General features: G+C 30.0%; 1 protein-coding gene across 2 annotated transcripts; it reads right to left on the reverse strand.

Annotated features, from left to right (window-relative positions):
* Positions 1–891: 891 nt before the first annotated feature.
* LOC131846874 (potassium channel subfamily K member 18-like) lies at positions 892–20,886 on the reverse strand. Of its 2 annotated transcripts, XM_059196301.1 has the most exons (4): positions 20,802–20,876; positions 6,511–6,560; positions 2,128–2,796; positions 892–1,930 (listed from the first exon to the last, which is right to left on the reverse strand). In XM_059196301.1, exons 3-4 carry the CDS (start codon positions 2,729–2,731, stop codon positions 1,134–1,136), a joined length of 1,401 nt encoding a protein of 466 aa, XP_059052284.1. In that variant the 5' UTR covers positions 2,732–2,796; positions 6,511–6,560; positions 20,802–20,876; the 3' UTR covers positions 892–1,133. The 2 variants fall into 2 exon arrangements, with proteins under 2 accessions (XP_059052284.1, XP_059052292.1); XM_059196309.1 differs by lacking the exon at positions 6,511–6,560 and having other exon boundaries at positions 20,802–20,886.
* Between the last annotated feature and the right edge of the window lie 944 nt (positions 20,887–21,830).

Consider the following 21,830-nt stretch of genomic DNA (forward strand, 5'->3'; position numbering starts at 1 on the left):
ATAGTCAAATTATTTATTATACACAAATTTATTTTGCTATAGTAGATTCTGCTTTTTTAATTTGTAATTTCACAAACACAAATCAACTTCAACAGAAACTGTGATTTGTATTTTAAAATATAATTAGCGTAAGTATATGTTCTACAGTAACTGATTAAGGTAAAGTAAGAATAAATCCAATTATTTACAGGAATAATAATCAAAATTGGTTTTAATGTTGTATGATATACACACATAAAAAATCGAATTGAAGTCAGCTGCTTTTATTGTACAAGTATTAATATTATTATGTCATTAATGCAACATCCTAGCATTTTTCACGTTCTAGTGGTCCTTCCATTTGGTGTAATACTCAGAACGGGAAGTCTTCCAATTTGCTAATATCTTTACAATTTTGTTTCTCGTACAATGAAAATAAAAAAAATATGTTTATATAAAAGTTTTATATTATTGATATTTATAATTTTTATACAAGAATTCATATTAAATTAATGTAATAATAAATAAGGGTTAATCTATCTTTGTTACGGTACTTAATCTATTCTGTGTTGTCTTAAATTTGAATGACTACTTGATGTTTTTTTATTGAATTGAAATTATATACAATATACAGTTTTATATCAATAAAAAATTTACTTAAAATAATATTCCTGATTAAAACATTATAAATTAATTAAATTATTCTCAAAAATGCGCTAAGATGTAAGGGCGGAAAATTTCCCTACTCTATTATTATATATTTATTTGTTACTAATAATAATCTGTATGTACATGTAAAGTTAAATTAAGATACTTTTAATTTCTTTAGGGTTGACATAGTAAAATTACTACGTATAGACAAAATTTTATATTCAACTATACACATACTTGTATAAGCTATATAAATGCTGTTATGTTGGTTATAATTAAAAATCATCACTAACAATAAAATATTTTAAATAATAAGTAATTATCCAAAATTATTACATAGGTGTTAATCTCTCTGGTTCCTTTTCTTCTTTAACAGTATAAACAGATCGTCTAATGGCTCCTCCTTCACATCTAGAACCGGAAACGTGGTTTAAAACTTCCGGCAATGATTCTCCTTCAGAGTTTATTATTGTTTCGTCTGTAAAATTTCCACTTAAATCTCGTCAAGATCGATGCAAAAATTCCGGTGTCAAAACTTTTTGAGTTGTTGCTTTTAATACTTTCTCATGATGCTTCAAACGATGTACAATTTCATCGTGGAGTACGTTAAAGCACATAGCTGTCAGCGCTAATCCAGTCATTATATAGATAGAACAAAACCAAACTGTGCCCGACGAAGCACCATTTTTTTGCGTTGCACCGGGAGCTAAATGACCGAATCCGATAGTACTAAGACTCATAAAGCAAAAATATACACCATCAATGGGACTCCATCCCTCTAATTGGTACAGAACGAGAGCACCGAAAAATATGTATGTAAAAATAGCTGCGAGGCATAAAGAAACTGGTGCAAGAATCGAAAAGCCGCGCAATGAGACTTTAGAATCTGTATCTGTACAGCTCATTGAGTCGCAATCCCTTAGAAAACTCAAACTTTGAGATTTATCTTTAATAGAATTTGTACTGATGGTATGTGCTTGAGATGCTGATATTATAGTACCCGAAGGTGACCGTACGTAATAAGGTTCTTGGAGATGTAAAGTTTGGTTTCTGAAGTCATCGTGTCTTCTTACTTTCTCTTTTCGTTCTTTGCTTGCCATAGTTCTTTCATCGAGGCAACAATATCCACATTTTGTGCATAAACAGCAACATAACGCTCGACTAAAAACACTCCGAGCAAGTCTTGACAATAAAGCTCCAACTACTGATAGATATAGAAGAGTCAGCGGAATACCTACTACGGCATATCCAATTGTAACAGCTTTTCCTAAGGCTGTTTTTGGGGCTACACTTCCATAACCTGCAACATATCCAAAATAATTAACAAAATGTTAATTCCAATTAACTTTTTTGTTTCCAAGCTAAGCTGGATACTTATGTGAAGATTGGGTTCAAATACTATTTAATTTTATATGTAATATTTTAAATCATCATCAAATGAATAAATTTATATAGAACTGAAAATTCTCAATAATAATGTAATTATAATATACATACCTATAGTTGTGAGAACTGTCAATGAGTACAAGAACGCTTTAGCGAAATTCCAGTCATACTCATCGACTACCAAAGCTGGGGCTGATTCCAAGGCTCTAGCACCACCATATTGTGCGGACACATCAGCTGCTACTCTTGCCACTAACTTTTCTTGAAATCTAGCTATTTCTTGGGCAGCTAACCTTGTCCAATTTTCTTTATATAGAATATTTAAGGACACAGTTATTTCCCAAATACTTTCAACGGTTTGTGATCGAAGCTCGGCACTGGCCTGTGTTATACTCCCATTAATCTTAGATAATGGCACCTTTTGGTTATCGCTAGCTTGGTAGGAGGTAGTTGCCAATGTTTTCTGATGTATTTTTGAAGCGTTTCCCTCGATAGCTAAAAAAATAAAAGCTCCCAACAGAGTATAAGCTAATAGTAGGACGAATATTCCAAGATTTGTAATACAGCCAGCAACTATCGTTTTCTTTTTGCTCTTTTTAGTCTTAACACAGAAACAGCAAGTTGTGACGACGTCATCATCAGGTCTATAATTATCAGTTTTTCCATTTTTTTTATATTTTCCATTCACATGATTCTTCTTCTTATTCTTGTCCATTTTTTATTTCATAAAGATATACTAAACATTTTTTCGTCTAATTTTCTATTACCGGTTCAAGTTATCTGTAAAAGAAAAAGTATATTTAAACAATGCTCAAACTTGTCCTCTTGTGCTGCAAGTATCAACAACATAGGGTCTTCTATTATATATATATATATATATGTAACAATATAGGTAATCCTAAAAGTGGGATTGAGAGTGGGATCTTCGTGTACTTAAATTTCAAAGCTCAGCAGACCATAATACAAAGTGACTATACCAGTGAAAGGCGTGTCGATAAAAAAAGGAAAAAGGGAGAAAACAAAATCGCGTATTAGCATATGTATTGAGTAGATCCCGATTAGATAATTTTATCGAACACAAAAATTCGTTTTATGTTTGTAAGATTTTTAAAAACATTTTTTATTTATTAATAGTTTCAATCTTTTTCTAGAATAATATTAATTCATCCATTAAATTCATTAATAATATAATATATGGTACTGACTTACATAATATTTACCTACAACCAATTGAATTTTACTACATATTAAATAAATTTATTACTCTAACCTATATAGAACTTATACACATACTCTTGATGGGTTAATTTTGTATAAATATGATAAGATAGAGATCATTATTGTTAACATTTTACAATAAGTCTTACTCATTACAATTGTTAATTTGCATAAATGATTAATTGTTATTATTAAAAAAAAATATGTTACTGTTGTATGTTACTATGGATTACAAGGATGGCCATGGAAATGAAATGGAAAAGTATAAAAGATGATATAGGATGAAAAGAAGTAATGACGAGAAGAATTGATGAGAAAAAAGTGATACCAATTAAATAATTAATTATAATAGTAAGTAGATATAAAAAAAACATAGAAAAATATGACTGAACAAGATAATAGCGTTCTGTTGTCTATCCTTTCATAATGAAAAGTGTGTTTCACTTTTCATTATGAAAGGAAAATTTAATAACAATATTTTGTTCCGAGTTATACTTATGAAAACTCATAACCGTCTCATTTGCAACTACAAAACAAGAGTTTTCATCGCTACAGAACATTAAACAAAAACACTAATTACTTCCTACTACAGTATCCATTATATGCGACCTACAGTCTTCAAAGTTCTAAATGGTTTCTAGTAAATTTTAACTGCACAATATAATCCAGACCACTGTCTGTAGTATTTGCGGTACTACAGACAATTTCAACATATAAACCGCACAATAGTTGGAACCACATTACTAAATGACGACTTAAACGTATTAAAAATTCACAGACAGAGAGTGTTTGTCCGTACATTTATTTATTTATTTCAATATAAATAAATAAATGATTAAAAAATTAACGAAAATAATTCAATACTAACAGTCTTTTGTCCGATGTAATCATCCTTCAATCCTGTTATTTTAATAAATCGAAATATTTGTGAAAATTTAGATTATACTAGGAAACTAATTATAAAACAAATGTAAATAATAGTACTCATAAGTACTACGTTTAATAAAGAAATATTATTTTATAAAAATACGTATTGCTCTATGAATTTGCAAAATTGGAAATGTTTCAACTAAAGTCAGATATTTATTGTATATCAAAAAAGTATTCTTAAATTAAAATTTATCGTAATTAATTTAGTGTTATAGCAAATATAATTCGATATAGCAAAATGCCGCGTGCCACTTTGCTATATCGAATTAATAGTCGATATATAGTTTCTACTCTAGAGTAATTCACGTCGAGTATCGTTGCCGACGACAAAGGTACAAAATTAAGCGAACGTTTCATCCTGTATTCCACGGAGAGAAATGGATACGGTAGATAGACGGTGCAGATGTCGCCACTTGTGAACTAGTTAGAATGGCAGTGGTTAACTTGTGGTATTTGCGGTCAGGTCGAGTACCTTCGATACATCGACTACGAGTTCTACAATTATGGATTTAGATTTAATCAATTTTGTCTCTACATGTGCAGATCATCTTTGTGACATTTATTTAGAACCAGAAGTAGCGCGAGGTTCTGTATGTATGGTGTCGTTATCTATAAGATAACGACACCAATGTGAAATCTATAAGATCTTTTTATTCGAACTAATAAACTGATTAAAATATAATAATGACATAAAATAAATGTACCAGTTAAGTTTCCTGCTAGTTCTTCTTAACTAAAGTTTCCAAGTAGTAAAGTTAGTCGAATTGAATTGTAAGGAAAGTAAAAATTATATATATAAGCGGCATGTATAATGCCAATTTATTAATTAGGAAACATTAAATTTCACATTTCTAGACTCAGTAATATTGGCTTGTTAGTTGGTAAAAACATTAATCACAAAGCATCCAAAAGGAATAGTTCAAACAATCCGAAATATAATTTAGGAACACAAAACTGTGTCTGTTAATTTTATTTTTACGATTAAACTGCTAGCGAATCAACATGAAATTTAATGTTAAGATAGATTGCATGACGAGAAAGCACCTAGGATATGTATCTTTGAAAAAGGAAACGAAGTCATAGAAAACAGATAGTAACAAAATATGAGAATAAGGTGCAATAACAGTGCTCATCTAGGTCGCCATTTACATTTTTTAATGCAAAGCAAAACTGTTTACATTTTAGTACTCGCGATATTACTTAAAGAGCTACTATTACAGCTAAAGTCAACTTTATAAAGCGAACTCTCTTGTACAAAGTATCAATTATCGGTTTCATCTCTGCGTTAATGTACCGGAAATGATGTGGCATGCGACTGTGGCTCGGATAACGTCATAACGGCCAAACTTGAACAATTTATTTACAATTTACCAAGTTTAATCCGCTTGTCATTACACTAATTCACTTGCGAGATTAAAATAAGTCTAAACATTAATTAGCTTAATAAAAAATGTGATTTTCATATGATGTTATATAATGTCTTTGACAATAAATCTCTTACCGATGATTATTTTTCAAACAAAATAATTTAATTTTTCTTTTACTTACTTGCCACAACTTTATCACGATTAATACTAAATGATTAATATATTATACATTTCTGAACTATATAATCCATACTACATATCCATCCAACTATATACTCTGAGTAACAATGAGTCCTAAATAAAGTGAAAACTAAGTATCAATATTGAATAACTATTAATTCTCTATATTAGTACATTGTAACTGTTCTAGTATAAAGATACAAAAAGATCTTTGATAAATTATTCTAAATCATTGAAACATCATATTAAAAATTGACTGAGTATAGACTTTGTAAAAAGTCATCTGAGTATACTGTTAGTCGCCAGGTATCTTGCTTTGTAAAATATGTTTCAGTTAAAGAATATACAAGACAAGAGGCATGATTTCTTAGTCCGGCGAAATGACAAAACATATAATAAGATGACATCCATGGGATTTTGTTTATAGGCGACGGTTACTGCATCAGTTGGATATTCAGTTTGCTATTTCATTTACATAAAATAAAGTTATTTAAATGGGACAAAATAATTGCTAATATAATAAAATCACTCAATACCACTCTGGAAGATATCTCTTCTAGGGATAAGTCCACATTTGCTCACACTGTCTTTAAATTAAATTATATCATGTATGTGTAATAAAGAATATATAGTTACAAATATATAAATTTCTACGAACAACGGAAAGTAATCGTCATAGTAATTTAATGAAATAAAATATTGTCAGTTTGTAAATATTCTACTTAGAAATATAAATAATAATATATATCTAACATGCTCTCTACAATCCCAAGTTACAAGAAGTTGGAATCGTTTTTACCTAGTGGTGCGAACTAATCGCAAACTTCCACAAATTCGCCAATCTCGTATCTGTTGGAAGTGACATTGTGCAAATTAGTTGCGTGATTGATTAACTTATAATATCACCACTGGGAAAACTAGTTTCAAAACATTTTATATATTACAAAGTACGGATTGTAGCGTAAATTATGAATAATTTTCCTAATGCTACTGTCATTTAAGAGTCGTCGTTAATCACATAATGTATTTAATATATCTTGGTGATGGTGGTAGAATCGTGTTCTCAAATGTGACATTGAAAATATACTCGGCAAAATAAGTCATATCCAGTGCTATGTGCACCACGTAGTCAGTTGAAAATGCCGTTTAGCCCATCATTCTGGAATTCATGGGCACATTGGAATGTATTATATATTATTTTTGCTTATATCTGTTACACATAAGTCATTTCGCCCCATTTTAATTACAAATATATTTAACAAATAATAATAATAATATTTATTTCAAGAAAAGGCATTTCACACGAACCTATGACAATTAAATCAGTGGTCAGTTGTATTTATTTACAACGGTCTCTGCACTAAGCATAGCTTGTATCGTAGGTCCAGACTATGTTTTACCTATTTAGTTTGTTTTAGGGCAGTCAGTTCTAATACAGTATCTATATAGAAATAAAATATAATTTCTTAGTGACTTATCTCTAAATCAATTAACCTAAATCCTTAATAAATATAGGAACCCTGGAACCTAAATTAACCTTATAATGTGTAGTTACTTGTTTTCTCATAAGTCAGTTTTTTAAACAATAATTCACAATATAAGTTTCGAAAATTGACAGGTAACAAAGATTTTGTGAGACTTCGTATAAACGTCCTTGATATTTGTTCTATATAAAAAGAAATGAAAGAATGCTTTGTAAAATTTAATAAAATCAGGTCATTTGAAGTGCTGAATATGAAAAAGTTTAGACGGAAAATTATACAAAGTTCCATTACAGTCGGTTTATTACTTTTCTAACCGTAGGTATAAGAGTATTTGTTAGGAATTCTGCACTATAAACGGTCAAACAACGTTGCTGTATATAGAAGGTATGGAAATTATAAAAAAAATTCGAATACTCGGCAATTTCCTGTCCTAGCTACTGCAGTGAAAGGGTGAAAACGATTTTCACTGCTTTTTAATTTCGTCGGCTACTACGCAATAAGCAATAATGGAAACGTGTAAATGTTATTGTGTTTCGTGATTTTTTATTTTAATGACTCAATCTTTAAAATACCTTCTACATTCTTTAAGTATGTCTATTTATAAGCGGAAAATGTATTGACTAACATTATTCCGCGAAATACTCATGATATTTTTCATGAAAAATTTCGCGCGCTAAAAAGTCAAAGTATATATATAATATATGGGACAATGTTTCTCAAGCCGTGCTCGTGACACTGCCTAAAGTATCACCAAAAATTTATAAACCATATATAACCAAAATTAGAATATAATGTCATAATAAGGAACTATTGTCATTGTCGGAGACAACGGAAACAACTGCAACTGCAGCGCTCGGATTTGTAAAGGAAAAATAATCTTACAAGGTAAAATTTAAGTAACGGGCTGTAATATATATCATTAATACATATTTTTTGGGGTATTTCATATTTATATGGTATAAATCAAAACACCGAAATGCAATTGAATTCACAAGTTCCACAATATAGGCAAGTACCTACCTGTCTATGTTGAGATACGATAGTTATAAAAACGGTCATAAGTAGAAACCAGAGTAGTATTTCAAGTTCCATCTTAATATTCAGTAAACGTATGCGAATATCCTCAAAGTTACGAGTACGAAACCCACAAATTCGACGCCGATAGAAAATAACAATTCTCATAATACCCACCTACTAAAATTTTATTATCAAATTCGGAATTTATACTCACAGATCTCAGTTGGAATCCGTTGGCGGTATGGTTACCAGATGTCGCACATTTTTGGTATAGTCCCAACATTCCTAACTTTACACAAAAGTCCAATTAAGAAAATCGAACATTATACGTTAGTAATGGCTGTGCCCACATCGATTTCAGGTAATAATTTTATAGAAAACAAAAATGTAGTAGTATTCTTTTTTCACAACATATAATATATAAATAAATGAATACCTCAAATATTATTAGGCAATAGAAATTTATAAAGTAAAATAAAAATATATCTACTGTATTTAACAGTACTAAAACTGAGCACTTAGGTATTTTCTCAATTAATTTCTGTGTAAATAAAACATTTGCACATAGATTTACAGAATAAAATAAAACAACAAATAATATAAATAAAATAATAGTAGCTCTCAAAGTACTTATAACAAAATAAGTAATTGTCATGACCAAATAAAAATTGTGACAAGTTATTTATTATTTGTTACATATTAAATTAATTCAGTTCTTAATCTTTTTAAATCGAATTGAATATCAGGTTAAATATATAAACTCTTTTGCTATATAATTATTCTTATTAATAAATAATTTTAATTTTTTTTTTAATTACTTAACTTTAACTGAATTGAACCTACGTGTTGAAATTCGCTTACAAACCGCAAAATTTCAAAGGTAACATTTTCAAATTCAATAATTTAAAATTCCGGAAATATTCCTCTTTATGGCAACCCTGTTCCGCACGCAGGGTAATGAAATAAGTCATTTAAATTGGAATAGAGATTTCAATGGTGGAACATTAGGCGTTTGGGGTGGCTAAAACGTGGTAATATTGGATTATATCACTGATTTATGCAAAATCTTTATCGAAGATGACACCTGAAATTGAATTTTCGTATCGTCACATTACTTTGGTTGGAATGATCGCAGCACCGAAGGATTTTTCGATCTACTGTAACTTTATTAGCAAATTCACAAACGGGTTAGCTACCTACTAATTTTGCAATTTTTACTTCATTTTGTAAATCATGAGACCACACATCAATTTAAATATATTCCCTATAATTCATGACTATTATTATATTTTTCTATACCTAATTATCTCCTTCAATTTTAGAATACAAGGAAGATCATTATTTCGTTAAAAATTCTTTATTGTAGATACCTAAATATTTTTGTCCGTCATTCTAAGATTAATATTTTATATGCGAGTAAGTAAGATTTAAGTAAAAAGATTTTCGTACTAAAATAATATGCAATAGTAATACATCGTTTTTAATATATTACATTCCGCGGTTATATGTTACCGGTAAACAAATTAGAATAAAAAGTGTTCTACCTAATTGGAATATTAAATAAGCTGACACTCCATCGAATAGCAAGCTACAATAGTTACAGTGTACATGAATACCACATTGACATGATGCCCTTGATACCCTTAATGGGTTGCCATATCGGAGTCCTCAAATGTCATGCCTTGCCTGCAAGCAGCTTGGCTGCTAAAATAGGTGGAACCCACGCAGACTACTTTTACAGTCACCTTGGTAGGAATATTCAATTTATTAAGTAGTAATATAGTCTATATATTAAGTTACATTCAAATACATTAATCGATTAAATGTTATAGATTAACAAAAACCTAAATATTTTTACAAACTTTTACGTGTTTATAATATTAGTGGAATAAATCTCCATGAATGGAATATTTCAGATATTCAAAGTTAAAATCTCGTTGGAAAATATACTCCAACAGTGCTATTAATACTATAATATTAAGCACCATAAGAATAACTTACCTAGACTTACTTAAGATAGAATATCCAGAGAAAAGGCACTAAAAGTGTCAAACCCGATCGGATTATTGCAATCTGCACTTTCGTAGATACCTTTTAAGTAACTTCAGGTACAGATATAATGAAAGCAAGTGAATAACCAGTTTCAGCTTGGATATATTATTATTTTATATATATTATTGTATTAATGTGAATTATATTGAAATAGGTGCATACAAAATTGTATTTATTATGTATGTATTATGTAAAAGACAAGTTATAAATAGGTAATTATGAATAAAGAAAAAATTATCTTTAAGGACAGAAGCCAATATATATAAGTTCTCTCTGTCTACCACGTAATAAATATAGCTTGAGATAAATATATAGAACTTGATGTTATAGATTATCACTAATACCAAATATTATTGTGCCTATTTATCGTGTACAAATATGTAGAATAGGAAAGGAAATAAATATTATATAAACAATAATGAACGTACTGGAACGTACTCTAGAAAATAACAAACTAGATAATTCAAGAGCCAGCCGAGCACCCAATCTTTACGAAGAGGTGCGTCAGAAAACACAATGGGCTTTGTGACTCGAATACATAATAGGATATGTTTTGCATACATTCTGTATTTATATGCACAAAACAGAAATATGCAAATGCATAGGTTTTGTTTATTTGTGTATTTATGACATTAATATGCGTACAGGTGTACCGCTGCACTATTGCTTCTAATATATTAATTATCATCACGTGGATTCCAACAGCGATGTTTTACATGGTCCCAAATCAAATAGAGCCTGTATTTTAGACTTTTTATAGATAATTCGCAGTTATATGAAATACATATTACATATAAAAATACATAGATAAATACAAACCCATGAATACGTTGCACCAGCACAACACTACATGTATTGTGTGAGGATTGTACCCACAAATTTTGGAAGAATCGTAGTTTAAACTCCTACACAACCGAACTTATTTTAATATTCCTAAATTACGGACCATGAAATATAAATTTAAATGAAGGAAGTTACATGTCGCTCACCTAACGCTGGATTTACTCAAACATTTAATTGTTTTTTATTTGACTTTCCAACAATTGTATTTTTTTAGTTAATCCACTATCAATAATGTTTACAATATTAATGAAATAAAACAGTAAGATTAAGTTCTAAATCTGGAATTCAATCAAATTTAAAATATCCCAATATATTTCTACAGTAGGTATCTCGAAATATTATAATAGTCTATTGTCTGAATAGATATATTATAGATAGGTACTTTATCAAACTAAAATAAATATATTTATATTCCACTTAGACGAAACCATCTGTTAAAACATTGTACAAAATACACCCTAAGTCCCCCAACTCGTGATATTTGATCTAAAAGCTTCGAGGAATTAACATTGTATTTGAAAGACGATTGACGTATGACTTCATGAAATAAATATAAGCATTGACTGTTGTTTTCGGTCCTTAGACAATAATAGACATTGGAAGCTTATAACAATAAGAAGCTTAGTCTTAAAAAGCAATCTCACAAATATTGTAGCTAAATCTTTGTTTAGATTTGTGTACATTTAAATTTATTGAATTTACTTGTTATAAGAGCTGTGAGGTATATTTTTTAATATATTGGTTTCGAAGACTGATATTGAAGCCTTTATTATTTTGAGATTATTTAAGTTTTTTATTATACATTGGGCATAAACTATTATACAGTTTAATGTGAACTAACTTAGTAAACATGATTGTTAACTATAATTTGTAACCACTAGATTGAAAAATAAAATAAAAAACAGTGTAGGAACATATTTCTCAATATTATTATGTTCGTATCAAAATATGAAAATTTCGATTATTTACTAATCTTATATTAATTAGTATATAATAAAGTGCATCAGATTTCTATTTCTAGTTCTTCATTCAAGTTTTCAATGGCGACTCGATTCAATTGTAGGCTGAATTTTCATTAGGTAGGTTGATTCAATTAATCTATTTCGAGTTTTCTATATATCTAGAAATAATTTATAATTCGAAATTAGACTTTTGGTACTAATAATATTAGTTTTATTATATTACATTATTTCAATCTATTATATATATATTATAATATTACTAAGTTAGTAACATAATCAAGCAATAGTCCAAATACAATAGCTTTTTTTTTTTTTTCTTGGGGAAATCCGTCATGGGTAACGAGCGGGTACTGCCGGACTCCTACCGGCTAAAACCCCAAGGTGTACCTCTACTGCTTGTTGCCGGAGCTCCGGGTGTGCGCGAGCATTCTTCCGCAGCTCCGACGGCGGGAACCCATCTCAGTAGACGGGTCACTACTCTTCTTCAGAAGAAGTAGCGTGGGTACACGCGCGCACCTTCTCAAGGCTGCGATGTCGACGGGGAATCAGCCGCCCCCACGGCCGCCGCCCCTGGCCCCTGCGGAGGGAGAGGAACAACATCCCTCCTAGCTCGTCTACGAGTTGGGTCGGCGGAGGAAGCAATTTCACGTCCTCTCTCTGCCGCCTCCTTTTTGGTCATTACCGACTCGCAGTATGCGACTACGGCTGACCAGGACCTCTCATTACTCACCATCTCACGTATAACTGCTGGCAACGAGAGGTCATTATAGGAAATGACCTCTCGTTACCTATGACTATGACTATGACCTATGACTGCAACCAGGACGCGACGCTCTTCGGCGAATGCCGAGCATTCTTCTAATGTGTGTTGCGCCGTGTCCTGATTACAGTCGTTGCACTCATGGCAAGCGGCCGTTGGTTCCCTCCGGGCAATCTCGCACAGGTACTTGCGGAAACAACCATGACCGGTAAGCACCTGTGTCAATCTGAAGGTAAGCGGGCCTCTACCTCCTTTACTCAGCCAGTACGTTAGTACTGGCCGAATGGCCTCCACAGTTTTAAGACCCGCCCAAATACAATAGCTAACGCAACCTTTAGACGCAAGAACGCAGAACGCAACTTTTATTTAAAATAATAATACTTCCTGTATTATTATTTTAAATAACATTTCTAAACAAGTAAAAGTAATCAAAAAGAGAATATAGCGATAAATTTATACAGTTTATCTTACATAAAATATAGTAGAAAACCTCATTAATATTTATAAGCTATTAGTTTCAAATAATTTCTTCATTTTAGCATCTATTTTCCTATATAAAAATGGACAGGGTGTATCTGTATAACAGAGTTATTACAGCTATATTTTTGTGGCATTGAAATTTAAAGTTCTTCAGTTATAAAATGCACAAAAATCTTTATTCTATTCATTTGCTGCACCTGCACTAGTTCCCGTAGCATCCAATTTTCGCAACACTCAACTATTGGGAGTGGTAGGCTACTGTTCAAATAAATTGGGCCCTGTTCTGAACTAACATACACATACTCAATGTTCGACAAGTTGCTTCATGAACATCGACATTATATTGGTAAAATGTACTTTATGTATTTATTTCAAAGCAATAAATATCAGTAATCATACTGTAATATTTAGAGGTTACCTATTGATGCAAATACTTAAATGACCCTATGTCACTCAATACAAAATAATGTAATATAACTAAAAATTTAATTTCCGAATATAATATGTAAGCATGTTATTTCCGAACAACTGCTCATATTTAGGTATTCATTTGTTGTATATGTTGTTATCAAATTAAGGTTAGTATAGAAGAAAATATATGTAAAAGCAAAAGCGTTCCTAAAAGTGAACAATTTACGTTAAAAAATTCCATAAATTATTTAACAAAATTGACAGATTGAAGTTCAGTTGTTGGAATGTTTTAGCTGTTACAGTGAGATATTACTCCTCGACGTTACAAAATCATGTGAAGCCGAGGCAGACAGCAAATATGCAATAAGTAACTCATAGTATAATATACAATCATAATAAGTAATGAAAGAGCTAAATATTAATAAACCTTTTGCTCTAAATTCATTCGAATCCTTTAAGTCACGAATTAGATTATTCGTTAAACAGTAATTCGGACTCTTATCTTGTAAGTTCCAATGCATATAAGTAAATACGAAAATAAAACCGTTGTTATATCTATTTTAATAATTGAAATAAAATTGTACGTCTACACTTCGTTAGATATTTATTGAGTACTATATACAGCTCAGTGAAAATATCTAGAATGTTACCGTATGCACCCACTTACAAATTAGAAGGTATGCTTATTTCGATGTGATGGTTTTAATGTATATACAGTAACTTTCACTTAGAAACTGAAAATGTTACTCATGACTGAATGTTCTGTTAATGTCTAACACGTTATTTATTTAAATAACATTATAAAATATTTTAAAGGCACACAGTAATTTTATGCTAGCAATCTAAAAGTTTTCCGATTTCAATTTTATAAAAGAATTACTTTTTACTATTTTGTACTATTTACAAACTAAACTAAGCTAAAAAATTTTTGTGAATGAGCTATTAATAGCTACAGTTTATCAAGCCATAAACAAATAATTTTATGCCTAAATTTGATTATAACTTAGAAAAATTTACTCTACCAATACATATTAGAAGATACCGTTACTACAATCAAATGTATAAGTATATTATAATATATAACAAACCATTGTTTATGTTTTCATACGAAAATTTGGTAGTATTGATCTTGATAGGAAACTAATAAATTCTATATCTAATCTTATTTATGTACACTAAATAGTGAAACCATTTCAATAGACAATATAGAACTTAATAACCTAACATACATCCCGTTTTACAAGCGATTCGGTGACCAAAATTAACCAATAACCTTTCATTAGACCCATAAAATGAACCCAGATAATACGTTTAGTAACTACCACGATATAGAAAGTACAGGGAGCATTTACGATCTATCAACTAAGCATAAAATGGTATATTGTGTTTCATTTCTAAAGCTTGAGTATATAATACGTGTTATTAAAATCTAGTTAGGTACGTGAGTACATTCATAAATCGACATCTACTGGTGATAAAACAAACGTCTACAGTACACGAAGCATCTATATGATGCTATGTATTATTTGATTAATTAATTAAATTGTGGGTGGCATATTAAAAATTGTCATAAAATAAATTAGTTTCCCATTTGGGGTGTATATGTTTAGCCTATATGTTGAACCATATTTAACTTAAATTTAATTCGTTAAACAGTTTTTACGTGAAATATTAACACACAAATAAATTAATAATCACCTTGTAATGATTTTACAATCTTATTGTATTAATAATTGTAATATATGTGTAATTATAATAATAATTATAATATATGTAATGATAAAGATTATATCTAACAATTTATTTTCAAAAAGTAAGTTTATATTTCGAACGAACTACATTAAGCTCCAATATGCAGGCTAATTAGAAGTAAGTCGATATCCGCCTGCAGTATTCCACTTAATTATAGTACTAGTATTTAGCAGTACTAGTACTTGTTTACTTTAATTATGCTCTTAAAATATAACTATACAATTAGAATTCAACAATGTTTTAGCTTTTACAAATATTGTTGTTTACGTACATGTTCTCACTTTTAAACCTTTATTTATTCACACCTTTGTTTGCTGTTGTGACAAGATAAATAGGCTCACGACCCTCCTATCTCTATAGTGTTTTAGAAACTTTATTCAGTCCACAATAAAGATGAAATAGTAAATCAAGATAAACTTATTAAAATGGACAATGACAAATAAAAATTATTTCACATTGATCTGAAATATAATTGATTAACAATGTAATATTCCTATTAGCCACTATATAACATGGCAACAAGAAAGTTATAATCGAACTTCGCTTAAGGTCCGTTCGTCAAATTTTTCAGTTTAGTTAAGCTACAGTATTTCGGTCAAATATCGTAAATATACAGAAATCTTTCGAAAAATAAATCACTGAAACTTAGTTATAAATCGTATTAAAATTCGTTATCCGAAAGTGAAGACTCGTAATAATACTTCTAAATCTTTATTGGCTTGTAATTAGAGAATTTATAAACAGAAGCACCTTTTGTTTGTAAATCGTGAAATATAAGTATTTGATCCTGAAAAACAATTTGAAACCTATAAAATACTGAATTAGATGGTATAAATTATCTGTTTAAACAAAGCTATTCAACTTATTCTTAGTTAAAAACTGACAAAAAAATTATCAGTTCTTTAACACTTTATGTTGAAATAGATTTAAAAATAATTGTCATATTTCGTCAGAGAACTAAATTTTGAGAATAATGATTCACTTACATGAATAGTAACTTTGTTTTATTCTATATATCTAATTAATTCGTTTTGAAAATATACATTTACTTATAGGGGGAAGTCCCGTAACGCCGGACGGCACCTAGCGCCGGACACTCCTACTATTTAAGAAAGTATACCCTGTTCGATTCGAAGTATAAGTGAAAGGGGCGCGGGACACACACAGCTACAGCATCACGGGATGCGGCTCTCCAGTGATGCACAAGGCCACGGCAGGAACGATTTATCGGTGTTTTTGGTGAGAAATCACAGCGTCACCTAAATATCGATGTAAGTAATTCTGGTATATTTATGCATTTACATTTAAGTTGTATTAAAAAATAAAAGTAGTACTTGATTGATATTCGTAAACTGGTAGAATATTATTAGATTTTTCAAACAAATTTGGTAGGTACCACTCAATGTACGAAATTGTCTGTCTCTTAGCACCGGACACTAAATAATCCCTTAGCACCGGACAGTAAACATATTGATATTTCTTGTGAGAATTTACAAATAAAATTTTGTTAGAGTATAGAAGAACAAAGAGAATTGAAATGGAAGAGAAGAAAAAGAAAGGATCGTGGGAGCTCACAGAGCTTACAAACTGCTATTGTTAAGGTTATGTCAAAAGAACTGAGTGTAAGACAAGCTGCAATGGGATATAATATTCCTGAAATTTAATACCTTTATTATATCTTGTAGAGTGCCTACAAGATATAATAAAGACGTTAAATCGAGGAGAAGAAACGATGAAACAAAAGTTAGGTAGGTTCACTACCACCTTCTCACCAGAGTATGAACAAGTATTGATGGACCACGTTAAAGATTTATCTAATAGATGTATGCCGCTCATGATAAAGGAAAGTAAATCAAAGGAAGGAGCGTAGACAAGGGAAAACAAGGTAAAAACATGAAGTCCAATGGAAAAATGGAAATAAAGTAGAACTATTAATTGAAACATCTAACTGAAACACAACAATTGCGTAATTTGTTTAGAAGACACTGATGAAGACTGGATCCAGTGCTCATCCTGGCGTGGGAGGGTGCATGAAGCATGTACAGACGTTCCGGAGTGTATAGATGGCTACATATGTGATCGATGCAGGCTATTTTGAAATGTCCGGTACTAGGTGCCACTTTTATAAATTACATTTTTTATTATCCAAGTTTGATTGATAATATTAATTATTTTTAAGCAGAGGTTGTATTTTTTTTTATTTAATTTGATTTCTAACTTTGTTATGTACTATTAATCATAAATAGATAAACATTCCTTACAAATTATTTTTTTATTTATTTATAAAAAACCTTAGGTGTCCGCCACTAGGGGACTTCCCCCTAAAAGCTTTTATATAATATTCAATTTTGGAAATTAGTAAGTCTCTACAATAAATCCCTAGTCAAAATCCCAAGTACAAAAGAGCAAAAAAGTATGAAGTCATACGACTAAAGGTTCAAAATGGGTGTTAATTAAATTTCACGTAAGAACTGACTAGACTAGGCTTTATCGTACATAAATATCATTATCTCAAGAAACCGACAAACTTGCAGATTACATTTAGTAATTTATAAAACGAAATACCTAAGTTTATGAAGCAATACTAAATAACTAACCAAATAAAGAAATTTTAAAAAATCCAGCAACTAGCACTTACTATGCTATAAAAATGAACTTAGAAATTTCTCAATGCAGCTACAACATTTTAAGCGGCAGTAAATTTGTTGCTCGTAAAATCGGTTCATTGCTAGTTTGCTCCAACTCTTCGGAAATCCGCTAACATAATACCTAACTATGTGGGCAAAATGTGGAATATTCACGGAAATATAATTGAATATTATTCATCCAGATATTGTGTTTTTAGTACAATACAAATCCAGTTTTATTAATAATAAAATCGACTTCCATCCTAGAATTAATTAATAATTATAATAATGGCATTCCTGGACAATTCACCTAAAATGCTATCTATGTCCCAAGCTAAACAGAGTTTTTATTATGGGTACTAGACAACTGAACACAACACCCAGACCGACACACATTATATTCATGATGTCGGTACAAATATTCATATCCTGCGAGTATTCAAACCCGAAACCAATTGATGTAAAACAGAGTGCTTCATCGCTAGACCACCAAAGCCGTCAATAAATTAACATTTTTTGTTATAGAATTTATGTTTGGTCTAACCTAAAGGTAAATTTAAAACTGCATCGATTTCAAAAACAATACTCAAAATTCGTATGAATGAAAAATAAACACAACAAATTGATAATCTCAAAATGATATCATGTTTGGTAACCAAAATATTCAAAGAAACTTTGCAATGCGTTACAATATAGGTATATATATAATAATTTCTTAAACCTGGTATTGAAATGATATTATGCTATTATAAAGGAGTGCTCCTATGGATAATGTTTACACAAATTAATTGGCAAACATTATAAAACGTCTTCAAAGAGTAACTTAATAGAATACGGAGAAAATTATAATTGCTTTTCAAAATAATTCTGTCCTTAAACATAAAATTTTAATAAATTTATTAAAATCAACATCAACAACAAAACAGGTATGAGTAATTAATACTAAAGTAATATTTCCATTTTAAAATGTTTATATATATATATTAGTTTTAGTAAATAATCAAATAAAGAAAGTATCTTTATTTGATTGTTTACTAACCGAATTGAAATAGAAGAAAGTCCTTAATTCGATAGTCTTTTTTAAGATACAGATTATGCCAATTTGCTTTATTATTATTGTCAAATGTATTTTATTTAAATAGTTGATATATGTTTACTAATAATATTTTTTAAGAATTAACATTTCAACATCGTACAAAATACCCTAGTTTCATGATGTAACTTAGGACTCGGCCAACGGGATTATACCGGCTAGATGTCTGACCCCAGGATATTAAAGTAGGGCTAGCGATTGAGGTCACAAGCTTAACATTATAAACCATATAAATCCTTGTATCAAAATTATTAAACTATATCATTGAGAGATAAAAACATTTTATTATTGACTAATGTTACTACTTTCTAACACTCCACGAAGTTCGTCGTTATATAGATAATTCAAGCACGTGTATTATTTATTAGTCTGTATTATCTAGAAGATACATTTTCTGTATACATATCATATTTACATTTATTTTATATACATATATTTTGTTGCATTTCACAAAACTAAATCTAAATCTATTAACTATACAGTTGATAGTGGCAATATGTTGTAAGCCTTTAGCGAATTGATTTTGGCTGTTAACAAAATTATAAAGTATTATAATATCTAATAACTATAACCAAAACCTTACTATATCATACGAATATTTTTGTATATTGATTATTGTACAATACAATATGTATTGTACAGTTCTACAATAATAATTTCAACAGACAAATTCAAAACTTCTATTGAACTTATTACAATATTTAATAAGAATTTCTTGTTTAACAAACCTCATTATTTGGGTATTTAGTGTAAAATTGTACACATATCAAAGAGATTACAAATATGTACTGACAACTAATTTCCTTCTGCGTACAGGTGACACTTCATTCCAACACAGTTTTAGGAAACTCCCGGTGTTAGCAACTCGGAAACTTCTTCGTATAAAAGATACTTCCTCTATAGTTAATAGCGACAACATGACACTCAGAAAGTAAATGTATGACAGAAGACGCTTTCTTTTATAAAAAGTTAACGTAATTGTGTGTAATGTAATGTGTATTTTAAGACTTTGAGAGTTCCCGGTCAATATCCTAACGCCAACTTGCAGGCATGGAGCCTGTAAGTTGGCATTAGGATTGATTGAGATTGTTAGATTAAAGTAATAACCAGTTTTATCTTTCTGGCAGTTGGTTTTGGTGCATTGTTCTTTGTAATTTTCACCTTTGTCGCTATTGATTTGCGTGGTGATGTAACCTATAAAATTTTGACCCATCTCATTACAGTCCATGGTTCGTTATTATATTATAGTATACATATGTTATATTAGTAACAACTTCGAACAACATTCAATTTCATTAAGACTGTAAATCAAAATAGTTTAAAACTGCTTTAATAACTATTTCTATAAAATTTAACTACAGGCACTATATAAGATCAGAGTTCAAGATCAAGCCATTAGTAATTTACAAATATAAAGCTATGACAGACGGAAATAAAACGGAATCCTTATCGTACCATAAGGATTCCGTTTTACTTTTTTGATTAAAACCAAACGCAATATATAATTATAACCCGACATGTACATATCGGGTTATAAGCACTCGTCTCATAATAAAAAACAAATAAGAATTTTCAATAAGATTACATTTATAATTCAATACGTAAATACCTCGAATCCTTATTCAAAGCACGGCGATCCCAGGAAACACTTTTTAATTCATCGAACTGTACCTTTTGACCCATCTCCCGTTATCCGTTATTCAGATAAGTCCGGGTCCCTGACAGCGGTATAAATACGGCTGTAACCTTTTCATTGCTGTCGAAAAAAGATCAGGTTTGCTCCAATGTTTCTGGAGATAATTGCGAACAGCCTATGTTATAAATCCTGAGCTATATAAAGCCCCTTTATATCTTAATAGAAAAATATTCGTATAAAAGGGCAATTAAAATTTTATTACACGAGCTTAAATCCGCGACTTAATACATGGACGATTTGACAGTTTTTAAATCTTCTTTACTTATTTATTAACCTAACATAATTGGTATTGAAGATTGTTTGTAATGCAGACACACATACATACATATTTACTATAATAATAATTAATGACTATATATAACAAATATTATATATCTACTCACCTATATTATATTATATTATATATAATTATCTTATGCAAGAAAATAACGTTGAAAAAATTAATTTAGAACTTTTCGTACCAAACTCATAGAGTTTTAAAAAATATTATTATTTTCTACTTTGTTTTATTGTAAAATGTGTTGCACACTCTAACTGGCTATATTCGACTACGTGTATGTGTTATAGATTGACCTAAGTAAAAAGTATATTACTCTCTGTCTTTTACAGAGATATTTCTATAGCGTATATACAGGAATATTTCTACATGCACATTCATACACCTATAATGTTTCTAATAGTATTTAGAACTTAACCAAATAAAAGATTGAATTTAACCTATTTGGTATTGTATGTATGTAAGTTAAGAGAAAATAATCATTAGCATATTAAACACATTGACGGTAAAGAGTATGAATGCAATTAATGTAATCATACAGGACGGCTCACATATATTTTGACATCCATGTATATATATGATGATGTGATGATCAATGTGTATCTATGGTGAAAAAATTCATCTGAGTAAGTGTGCTACACACTAGACAGATGAAGTAAGACCAA

The sequence above is a fragment of the Achroia grisella genome, unplaced genomic scaffold, assembly GCF_030625045.1.
Source record: "Achroia grisella isolate CSIRO2021 unplaced genomic scaffold, CSIRO_AGI_Agris_v1 utg109, whole genome shotgun sequence".
NCBI lineage: Eukaryota > Metazoa > Arthropoda > Insecta > Lepidoptera > Pyralidae > Achroia > Achroia grisella.

Excerpts from the sequence above, each read along its gene's own strand:
- LOC131846874 (XM_059196309.1), bottom strand. The coding sequence starts at position 2,731 with ATGGACAAGAATAAGAAGAAGAATCATGTGAATGGAAAATATAAAAAA. Across the intron at positions 1,931-2,127 it reads GACAGTTCTCACAACTATAG|GTTATGGAAGTGTAGCCCCA; the intron begins GTATGTATATTA and ends GATATGTTGCAG.